This window comes from Molothrus ater, chromosome 26 (genome assembly GCF_012460135.2).
Source record: "Molothrus ater isolate BHLD 08-10-18 breed brown headed cowbird chromosome 26, BPBGC_Mater_1.1, whole genome shotgun sequence".
NCBI lineage: Eukaryota > Metazoa > Chordata > Aves > Passeriformes > Icteridae > Molothrus > Molothrus ater.
This window is the reverse complement of record NC_050503.2, coordinates 3,302,496-3,313,140: the sequence shown is the minus strand read 5'-3', so window position 1 is coordinate 3,313,140 and position 10,645 is coordinate 3,302,496. Positions and strand designations below refer to the sequence as shown.

The following is a 10,645-nucleotide window of genomic DNA, read 5'->3' as shown; positions in this document are numbered from 1 at the left end:
TTAATTGGGCACATTTAGATAAATTTTGTGCTCGCCGGGTCCCTCTACTCGGCCCAGCTGACTCGAGGTGGCCGCCCCAGGCAGCGGGAGGTGGCCACACACGACCTGGGATGCGTGGAGGGGTCTCACCGTGGGACACCGAGAGGCTCTCGGGGCTCCTGCCTGCCCAGGGAACGCCAGAGGCTCCAATCCAGCCTTGATCCACAGAGCTTTTCCTTTAAGCAATGATTAAACCCAAGGAAAAGTCGCCTCAGGTAACTCCACCTGAAAGATGAAAGCAATCCCCTGATTTTCCGGGATTTTTGTGTGGGTGTGGAGAGCAGCTCCATTGTCCGGGGCTGCTGCGCCAGTGCCCCGCTCTGCTGTGCTGTCTTGGTTTGGAAAGACAGGAGGCTGCTAAGGAAGGCAGGAGCCTCCCCTGAAATGGAGAATGTGAACCCTCCCCATTGCTCTGAATTGCTATAATTAAGGGGCTCTCAGGCAAAAAATATGGGAGCAGGAAATAACAGTTCTTTAATAGAGAAGTAAAAAACAAGGACAAAATAAACAATGCAGTAAACCAAAACAACACTGCCAGAGTCAGAACCCAACCTGACACCCTGTGGGTCAGGCTGTTGGCAGCAGAACCATTGGAATTGTGGCTCAGCCCTCCTGCAGTGCCAGGGCTGGTTCTGCTGGAGCAGGGATCCTGTAGAGAAGGATGGATTCTGCCTCTGAAGATCCAGTGGGAGAAGAGGCAGCTGCTGTTCCTCTGGGAATGCAGTGCAGAAGCTGTGCTGGTGTTCCAGAATCTCCAGATTATATCCAGGCAGGAATGCTTGGCTCCTCCCTCTGGGCTCACATCTCCCAGTGGGATGCTTACAGTTCTTATCAGCCATGCAGGGACATTCAGTGGCTGTTATCAGCAGGTGTCCCTGCCCAGAGGGAGGAGTGACTGTGGTCACTCAGAGAGAGAGATAAGGCAAACTGCCCACTTGACAAAAGACAACTGCCATACAGATGGTAATAGAAAACATCTTGCCTTGCACAGCCCTGCACATGTCACACCCTTGGGCAAAACACAGGAACACGGTGCCCTCCCCAGGAATGTGCTCCCCCAGGCTGGGCAGGCACCTGAGCCCCCCTTTGAACCCTCCTCATAAAAGCATGGAGAAGCCTGATTTATCCCAGTGCTCTGCAACGGCTTAAAAACTGTGAAAAATGCGTATTTTATGATTAAAATTTCGCAAATATTCAAATGAATATTATAGGTGTTGTGTTAGAAAGTTATGCTGTATTAATTCTCCTAAGTTGTGTGGTAAATATAGTTTTGGGTTATAAAAAAAAGTTAAAATAGAAACTATGCTATGTAAAATACTTTCTTCCTAAAGAAAGGACTCGCAGCGAGATAGCAGCCACAGGACACCTGAATCTTTCAGAGAAAGAGAATTTATTGCTCCATTATCAGAAGAAACGAACTTCTTCCCACCTCGAAGGCGCTGTCAGGATTCAGAGGAAGAAGTTGACACTGACCAGACAGAATCCTGTGTTTGAATGGAATTTATGCATCATGTATGAGATGTATGAATATGCAACAGGCTGTTGTTTTTAAGGGTTAATCCTCTGTTAACTGTGTCCTTTTTCAGCCTTGTGCTGCCCAGTAAAAGGTACCCGGACTGTCCTTAACTCTTTGTTTCTATTGTCTCATACTATCCTAGTTCAAATTGTCCAAATTATTATTACTCTAATTATATTACTATTTTTGTAACCAGTTTATTACTACTAAACTTTTAAAATTAAAAAAAAAAAAACCAAAAAAACAAAACAAGTGATTGGGCGTTTTTCACAAAAACAAAACCAAGGAGAGAGATCAGAGAGCAGGGAAGCGCTTCCCAACATGGCAACGGCAGATGTAATTCTATTACCTTGATTTATTGATCGCCCTTAGAGCAATTACTGGCTCTCACCCCGTCACCTGCCGGGGAGCAGGAGACACTGAGGAGAGGAGACAAAGGCGGCTGTGTCGTCCGGGGCACGGGGAGGCTCCGGTGTTGTTTGTGCCGCGGGGGCTGGGGGGTGTTGGACCGAAAAGCGACCCCAGGAATCTGAAAACAAGCGCTGAAAGGAGCCTGAGATGCAGCGGGGGTGCTGCCCCAGCATTAAAACCACTTCGGAGATGGAGGGGATGCAGGGCTGGGGAAAAGTGAGGGGGCTCCAGCACTGTGGGCAGCACTCCGGTCCTCTGACCCGCTCGAAAAGCGCCGCAGCCCCGGGGCAGGAGCAAGGGCGAATCGCTCGATTGAGGTCAGAAAATCCCTTTAAGGGTTTTGTGGGATTATTTTTCCCCCTGCTTGCTGCAGTTACAAGCAGAAAAAAAAACAAGAAAATGTTTGTGCTGTTCACTGCCTGAGCCCTCCAGACAGATACAAACAAAGCGGGAGTCAGATCTGGCTTTGGATGAGATCACAGCGAGAGAGACCAGCGGGCTGCGAGGCACACAAGTAGGGCAGCCCGCTTGTGCATCGAAGCCTGGCCAAGCCCTCCCCCGCCTCCTCCCCGGCCAGCCCTGGGCTCCTGCAGCGCTTCCCGGGCGTGCAGAGGTGGAAAGAGCAGAAAATGTCCCCGTTGTGGGCGAGGGGGGCTGCCGGCCGCTTTCGCTCCAGCTCACGCACACCGAGAGCGGGCACAGCCCCGTGGCTGCGGGAGGAGCCGTCACCCTCCCCTGCCTGTTCCCCCCGTACCCTCGCTCCCAACGCTTGTGGCAGAGCTGGAAATACTCAGGGCCAGCCCCACGGCTCGGAGCAGGACGGAGGGCACAGCGTGGGCAGCTCCGGCCCCACGGGCCGTGTCCGCGGGGGCAGCCCGGGCGCGGGGTGGATGCTCCGCTGTGCGGGGATGCGGGGCGGGGTGGATGCTGCGGGGCGGGGATGCGGGGCGGGACGGGGATGCGGGGCGGGGATGCGGGGCTGGACGGGGATGCGGGGCGGGACGGGGATGCTCTGGAGGCCGCGGGGGGGGTCGGGGGCGGAGGATGCGGGGCCGGGCGGGCGGCGGAGCAGCGCTCTCACCATGACATCAGCGCGGCGCGGCCCCGGGGGAGCGGGCGGGGGGTGGGAGCCGGCGCGGAGGCGGCGGCGGCGGCAGCGGAGCGGAGCGCGGCCCCGGGCATGCTCCCGGAGCCCAAGTATGATCGCTTCCGCGACGAGCCGCTGACCGCCCCCATGCCGTCGCCGGCCCCCGCTCCGTGCCCCGCGGCGGGCGAGGAGCCCGAGCACGGCACCACCTTCTGCGCTCTGCTGCCGCGGATGCCGCAGTGGAAGTTCCCCGGCTCCAGCGGCTTCCTCGGCCGCGGCCCCGCCGGTGCCTCCCGGGACGCCCCCGCCGCGGCGGAGTCTCCCTCGGGGCTGGCCGCCGTGCTGGGCGCCTGCGAGCCGCTCTGCGCCGCGCCCTGCGCGCTACCGGGCGGCGGGAGGGCGCGGGGAGCGGCGGGGCGGGCGCGGGGGGCGGCGGCGGCACCGGCGGCGGGGGCCCGGCCCGGCGGGGATGAGTGGAGCCGCAAGGGCAGCTTCATCCGCAAACCGGCTCAGGGCTGGCTGCACCCCGATGAGCGGGTGCTGGGGCCCGGCGTCTCCTACATTGTCCGGGTAAGTCCCGCCGGAGCTCCCGGTGAGGCGCGGGAGGGCGCGGAGACCCCCGGGCCCAGGCGTGTGCGGGGCTCGGCGGGTCCGGCTCCTCCCGACGGGCTGAGCCCTCGCTCGAGTCCCCCCGGCACGGCTGGACCGGGGCAGCCGCCCTCAGAACATCACAGCCGTGATGGGGCCGGGCCCCGGGGGCTTGCTGGGCCTTGGAGCCCACCTTGGGACTCCAGCATTGTCAGCTCCTACCAGGCGTCACAAGCTGGAGCACACAGATGAAGTTTTGGGGTGTTAGCACGGGGTCTGGGTGTGTGATGGGGCATTTTGGGGTGGGGAGTGAAAGCTGCTGTGTGATGCCTGGAGCCGGTGTGGAGCTGCCCCTGACAGCCTCTCCTGTCCTTGGCCTGCCCTGCTGTGGTGCTTTCCCCCCGCAGTACATGGGGTGCATTGAGGTGCTGCGCTCCATGAGGTCCCTCGACTTCAACACCCGGACACAGGTCACCAGGTACGGCCCTGCAGTCCCCCTGTCCCACACCCCAGTGCCACCCCAAGCCCCCGGTGGCCCTGGGTGCTCCCCCTTCCCAGAGCCCCGTGCAGAGAAGGGAACACAGGCCCGGGGAAGCCATGCCCTGCATGCAGGGACACAGAGGAAGGGCACTGCTGCAGATCAATGGGTGGAAAGAGGAGAAGGGAGGTGGCCCCAGCCGGGATTACGTACCAGGGCTGGGGCCGTGACGTGGGGCAGCGCTGCGGGGAGGCTGCAATGCCCTGGGGATGTGGGGGCTCCTGCCACCAGACCCCACAGGGCAATGTGGGGTGGGAAGGCAGCTGGGAAGGGCTGGGTGTGGAGCAGTGAGCAGGCCAGGCTCTGTCCATTGCAGAGAAGCAATCAACAGACTATACGAGGCAGTGCCGGGTGTGAAGGGCATCTGGAAGAAGAAGGTGAGTTTCTCTGGGACAAGCCAAGGCTGTGGGCACTGGGGGTGCCTGTCCAGTTTCTGGGCCTGCAGCCTCTTGGGGCACCCCCTGTTTGCTCATTCACCCCAGGAGGCCTGGTCCTGGTGGTCTTCATTGCCCCCAGCATCCTCTCCCCCGCCAGGCTCCCAACAAAGCCCTGTTCTCCATCCTGGGCAAGAGCAACCTACACTTCGCTGGCATGAGCATCGCTGTCAACATCTCCGTGGATGGGCTGAACCTCATGATCCCCACCACGCGCCAGGTGAGCGTTCCTGGGCACACATTCCTGCTGCCTGCCAGCCTGGGAGCCAGCAGCCCCTTTGCTGATTCCCCCCCTGGGCCGTGTTCCCCATGCAGATCATCGCCAACCACCACATGCAGTCCATCTCCTTCGCCTCCGGTGGGGACATGGTGAGTGACACACACCCAGGGTGGGGGGGACGGGGACTGCCAGCTGAGCTAAGCACAGGGTGGCCTTAACTGGGTCAGGACGTGGGGCTGGGGCTGAGAGTAGCAGGACATGAGTGCTGATCTCCCCCTCTGTCTGCAGGACACCACGGATTATGTCGCTTATGTCGCCAAGGACCCCATCAACCAGAGAGGTGACGCTGCCCTGGGGGCTCTGGAGTAGGGATGGAGGCTGGAGGAGGAGATCTGTGACCATGTTCAGAGGGGCCTTAGGATGAGGGAAGAGATGAGAATCTTGACTCCAGTTTCAGAAGGCTGATTTATTATTTTATGATATATATTACATTAAAACTATACTAAAAGAATAGAGGAAAGGATTTCATCAGAAGGCTGGCTAAGAATAGAAAAAGGAAAGAAGAAGAATCATAATAAAGGCTTGTGGCTCAGACTCTCTGTCTGAACCAGCTGGGCTGTGATTGGCCATTAATTAGAAACAACCACATGAGCCCAATCCCAGATGCACCTGTTGCATTCCACAGCAGCAGATAACCATTGCTTACATTTTGTTCCTGAGGCCTCTCAGCTTCTCAGGAAGAAAAATCCTAAGGAAAGGATTTTTCATTAAAGATATCTGCGACAGAGATCCCTCGTGGGCTCACGAGGGTGGAGCGATGGCAGCGTGGGGGAAACACTCAAACCATCCGTCTGTCTGTCTGTGTGTCTGTGTGTCTGTCCACAGCCTGCCACATCCTGGAGTGCTGCGAGGGGCTGGCGCAGAGCGTGATCAGCACGGTGGGCCAGGCCTTTGAGCTGCGCTTCAAGCAGTACCTGCACAGCCCCCCCAAGGTGGTGGTACCCCCAGAGAGGTAGGGGGGTGGAGGCCCTGCTGCTGCATCCCCCTGTCCCGGGCCTGTCCCTGCCTGGGGGTGGCTCTGGGTGTCCCTGCAGGGTCACCCTGCCGGGCAGGCTGTCCCCAGCTCACCCATCCCTGCTGCAGGGCGCTGGCTGCAGAGGAGTCAGCCTGGGGGGAGGATGAGGAGGCAGCCGAGCACGACTACTACAACAGCATCCCGGGCAAGGAGCCGCCTCCAGGGGGCCTGGTGGACTCCCGGCTGCGCCACATCCGCACTCAGCCCCCCAGCTCCGTCCCCTCCAGCCAGGTGAGCCCCTCAGAGCCACTGCTGGCCTTGCTCTGGGGGTGCAGAGCCCCCCAACTCTCTTCTGCCTCCTTCCCTAGGGTGGGTTAGCAGCCAGAAGAGACCCGAGCAGCCAGCTGGGGCCACCCTGGGACGTGGAGAGCCAGGGTGGGTACTGAGCTGTGCGCTGGGGGGGTCCCTGTGGCTCTGGGCAGCCCTGGCCGGCGGTGATGGGGTGATGGCCGTCCTTGCAGGCCAGCCCTGCGACGGGTACCTGCAGGCTGACAGCCACACCCTGGGGCCACGGGACTACGAGGAGCACATGTACGTGAACACCCAGAGCCTGGACGCCTGGGAGCCTGAGCTGCTGGCTCATGGGACAGCAGAGGAGAGCCCCAAAAAGGACCTCTTTGACATGAGTAAGCCACTGCCCCTGCGGGAAACGGTGCTGTGGAGCAGTCCAGCTGTGCCAGCAGCTGGCTGGGTCACCCAAAACAGCCCTGGAGGTGCTGAGCCCACAGCAGTGCCCTGGGGGCTGTGGGTCTGCCCACAGCACAGCCCAGCCCTGGGTTGTAACACCCCACAACCCCTGGATCCCACAGGGCCGTTTGAGGACGCCCTGAAGCTCCACGAGTGCATGGCAGGGGGGGCCAGCAGCCCCCCCATTGAGGACCAGTGGCCGAGCCCCCCCACACGCAAAGCCCCCATCGCCCCCACGGAGGAGCAGCTGAGGAGGGAGCCCTGGTACCACGGGAGGATGAGCAGGAGGGACGCCGAGAGGCTCCTGCAGATGGACGGGGACTTCCTGGTGCGGGACAGCCTCACCAACCCGGGGCAGTACGTGCTGACCGGAATGCACAGCGGGCAGCCCAAGCACCTCCTGCTGGTGGATCCCGAGGGAGTGGTGAGGGCAGGGCAGGGGCTCAGGGCAGGGCATAGGGTGGGGGATTGGGGCACGGTGTGGGGCGGGTGATGGAGGATGCAGCTGCGGGCAGGCACGGGGTGTTGCAAGTGGGTGCTTGTTGCTGTAGGAGATGGAACAACACAAATGCACACACGTTTGAGGTGAAGGAAAAGGAAGTTTATTTTCTCACTCCAACATTTACAGTTTTCCAAAAGTGACAGTGGATTGGAGGGTGACAGTGCCACCTCTGCAATGACACTGGACAAACCAACAGTCCCTGAAATTTCTCCTCCTCCATCAAAGAATGCAAAACAATGAGTTATTTACAGAAAGCGTGTGAGGAAGCTTGCTACAAGAATTTAAACATCAGAAAGCTTAGAAAATCTTAAAAAAATCAGGGTGACACCCCCAGGGCACTGGCACAGGTGTGAGGTGCCCCCATTCACTGTAGGACATGAAACAACACGAGTGCACACACTGCTGCTCTCAAGGTGAAGAAAAGGGAAATTTATTTTCTGACTCCAACATTTGTAGTTTTCCAAAAGTGACAGTGGATTGGAGGGTGACAGTGCCACCTCTCCAATGACACTGGACAATCCATCAAATTTCTCCTCCTCCATCAAAGAATGCAAAACAATAAGCTATTTACAGAAAGCGTGTGAGGAAGTTTGCTACAAGAATTCAAACATCAGAAGGCTTAGAAAATGTTAAAAAATCAGGGCGACAGATGCTGTATGAGAGGCAGCTCTGCTGAGCTGAGGACTGCTGTGCCCTCCTGCTCCAGGTGAGGACCAAGGACGTGCTGTTTGAGAGCATCAGCCACCTCATCAGCCACCACCGGCAGAACGAGCAGCCCATCGTGGCAGCAGAGAGCGAGCTGCACCTCCGCCAGGTTGTACAGAGGAAGCAGTGATGCCAAGGGGGTATGTGAGCCCCTAACATGCTCCCCTGGCTCTGGACTCACCCCAGGGCAAAACTGGGGTCCCTTTGTGCTCCCCCTCTCCAGTTGTGCCTGGTTTTTGAGGTCTGGGGTCAGGCTCCCCATTCTCCTCCCCAGTGAGGCTGTGTGGTGCCCGGCCCTGCAGGTCCTCCCTGGCTGCTGCCTGCCTCCATCACCTGCACGGGGTGCCCTGCCCAGCTGGACACACAGATGTTTAATTCCACACCTACAGGTGAAAAACACTCCTGGGGTGGGAACTGCTCAGTGGCCTCAGCAGGAGGGACAGAGCCTGAAGCCATCTCAGGCAGGGCTGCCCCCACTTGCCCCAGCACTGCAATGGGGGCTGGTGGATGTTGCTGTAGCCCCTGGCTTGGCTCTGCCTCTGGGGCCAGACCATCTCTTGGACACTGCTGTTGGATTTTCCTGTTGGGGACACCCCCTTTCAGCTGGATTCTCCCCAGGAGTGGCTGCCACATGATGCTCCATGTGGCCCCAAGCCCCTGCAGCCCTCCCCAGGCCAGGTCCAGGATGGAGCTACTGTGGGAAGGTGCAGGGCAGGGCTGAGCTGCTGGCACTGCCCCACGAGGTGTCCCATGGCCAGCTCGGGGTTTTGGCAGGTTTTTGTGCCATCACAGCCCCCTTTACCTGCCCTGTGTCTGGTGCTGGGCACGGGTTTGTGGTTTGGAATACATTTCTAATTAAACCTGGAAAAGAGCAAGGAACAGGTGGTTCATGCTGGGACAGGTCTCCATCACCACCAGCTCCTGCCTGGTCTCACCTTGGCCAACCCATCCTGTTCAGTCACACTTATCCCTGCCCCTCTGGGTCACCCAGTGTCCCCCTGGCTTCAGAGTGGCCTTTGGCACCCAGGGCTGGCCCTGCATGGCCTCTCCTCCTCACACCTGGCAGCTCCCTGCCCTGCTGGCTCTCCCAACCTGCCTCCACCTGGAGCAGCCACCGCTGGGGTGGCTCTGAGTGGCACAAACCAAGCTGTGACCCACTGGTGACAGCAGAGCCAGAGCTGAGGGTGGGTCTGGCTGTGGCTCCTGTGTCACAGACAATCCTGGCTCTGCTCTGAGTGCCCAGCACCCACCTCGGGGAGCAGGGTCACCCCAGCACCCTCAGCCCCTCGCTGGGGATGGCCTCTGCCAGAGCTGGCCAGTGCCAGCCGAGCCAATGAATAAAATGAGCCCCTAAATAAAGCCCAGTAATGAATGCGTAATTTTCCATTGATAGCTGGATTCCGCAGGGACGCCGTGCTTCCATCTCAGCTGCTATTTTCTGTCGTGGAGTGATGTGTCTGCAAAGATAATTGCACTGTTCCCTCAATAGAGGCAGGGAAAAGCAGCGAGGGTCCCGACTTTCTTATTTCACAGCTGGAGAACCGAGCTCTGGTGTGGTTCACCTGCTGGCTGTGCCTCGCCCTGCAGCCCCGGGGACGCTGCCCTGGAGGGATGGAGGGCTGGTGGGGCGCTCGTTTCAGGGCTTTAACCACTTTGGTTGAGGTTGATGTGCGGTGCCAATGGGTGCAGGGGGCTCTGTGCCTCAAGCCACAGCTGGGTTGAAGGGCTGCTGCTTTTTCAGCCCCTATGATGGGAAGGCTGAGGTGTTTTGGGAAGGTTTGGAAGGCACAGAAGAGCAGCTGCAGAGAACGTGGCCTCTTTGCTTTCCCAGAGCCTGGGATATCTCGCTGACCAACCCATCCCCTGCACCTGTCTCAAATGTGCAGACCACAGACACGCCCAGTTCGGTTTTGCAGGGCACAAACCCTTTCCCACAGCACCTCTCCCTCCTTCCCGGCTTCCAGCAGGTGGTAGCACACTGCCGGCTCCACCAGCCATGTCCCCAGCCCTGCCAGCCCCTGCCAGCGTCCCCGGCCCTGCCGGTGCTCAGCTCCCAGCGCCCCGCTCCCCTCCGTGCCCCGCAGGCACCGGCCCCGAGCGGGCAGAGCTGGCCCGGCCCCAGCGCTCTTTGTTATCTCGGGGGAACTCAACCATTTCTGCACCTTGTTTACCCGCAGTTTCGCAGGGTGGAGGAAAAGCAAACATCGGCCTTTTGTTCACCAGCTTCCCCTTCCGCGAGCCTCGTCCTCCTCCTCCCCCGGGCTCCATCTGCCCTCTGCTCCCTGCGGAACCCGCAATCAGAGCCCGGGGTCCAGCCAGGCTGATGTCCTCATCACCATCCCCTCCCCACTGCTGTCCCTGGGACATCCCAGCCCTCCGGGATGCCGGACGCCTCATTTTACCAGCTCAGAGTGCGGGTGCCGAGGGAGCCGAGGCCGCAGCAGCCCCCGCGGAAGGCGCTGGCCACACCAGGCTGCTCCTGCCGGCCGTCATCGCCCGCCCTGCACCGCTGAGGGACGATGGTGCTTCCTGACGGCACCCACAGGGCAGCAGCCAGGAGGGAAGAGCCGCTGGACCCTTTTGTGGCACTGTCCCTGTCGGTGCATCCCTGTCCCCAAGGCTGTAAATCCCCGCGGGACCGGGGCTGGGTCTCCCGACCCCCCGCAACACCGGGGCTTGCTGTGACGCTCCGTGAACCCTCCCGACGTTTTGTCCAGGTGTCCCCAGTCCCCACCGCATCCCTCCAGGGGCTGGTGGGTTGTGTGACATGAGAGAGTGTGACATGCGGCACCGTCCCTCTCCCCAGCTCCTCCAGGGGAGTATTAAACCACTCGATGAGGCAA

The 10,645-nt window shown here is 59.9% G+C and overlaps 1 protein-coding gene across 5 annotated transcripts; it reads left to right on the top strand.

Annotated features, from left to right (window-relative positions):
* The first annotated feature begins 3,103 nt into the window (after positions 1-3,103).
* Positions 3,104-10,296, top strand: SHC2 (SHC adaptor protein 2). 5 transcript variants are annotated; one of them, XM_036399232.2, is made up of 13 exons: positions 3,104-3,623; positions 4,049-4,119; positions 4,496-4,556; positions 4,714-4,833; positions 4,929-4,982; positions 5,122-5,173; positions 5,719-5,845; positions 5,977-6,139; positions 6,217-6,283; positions 6,370-6,534; positions 6,718-7,019; positions 7,804-7,942; positions 9,980-10,296. In XM_036399232.2, the coding sequence occupies exons 1-12, from the start codon at positions 3,147-3,149 to the stop codon at positions 7,930-7,932; spliced, it is 1,788 nt and encodes a 595-aa protein (XP_036255125.1). In that variant the 5' UTR covers positions 3,104-3,146; the 3' UTR covers positions 7,933-7,942; positions 9,980-10,296. The 5 variants fall into 5 exon arrangements, with proteins under 5 accessions (XP_036255125.1, XP_036255126.1, XP_054373303.1 ...); XM_036399233.2 differs by lacking the exon at positions 9,980-10,296 and adding an exon at positions 9,196-9,306; XM_054517328.1 differs by lacking the exon at positions 9,980-10,296 and adding an exon at positions 8,105-9,181.
* Positions 10,297-10,645: the final 349 nt, after the last annotated feature.

Bases quoted from the DNA above. Each gene is read 5' to 3' on its own strand.
- SHC2 (XM_036399232.2), top strand. From the start codon at position 3,147: ATGCTCCCGGAGCCCAAGTATGATCGCTTCCGCGACGAGCCGCTGACC. The intron at 3,624-4,048 runs GTAAGTCCCGCC...TTCCCCCCGCAG, and splicing joins GCGTCTCCTACATTGTCCGG to TACATGGGGTGCATTGAGGT. The intron at 5,174-5,718 runs GTGACGCTGCCC...GTCTGTCCACAG, and splicing joins GGACCCCATCAACCAGAGAG to CCTGCCACATCCTGGAGTGC.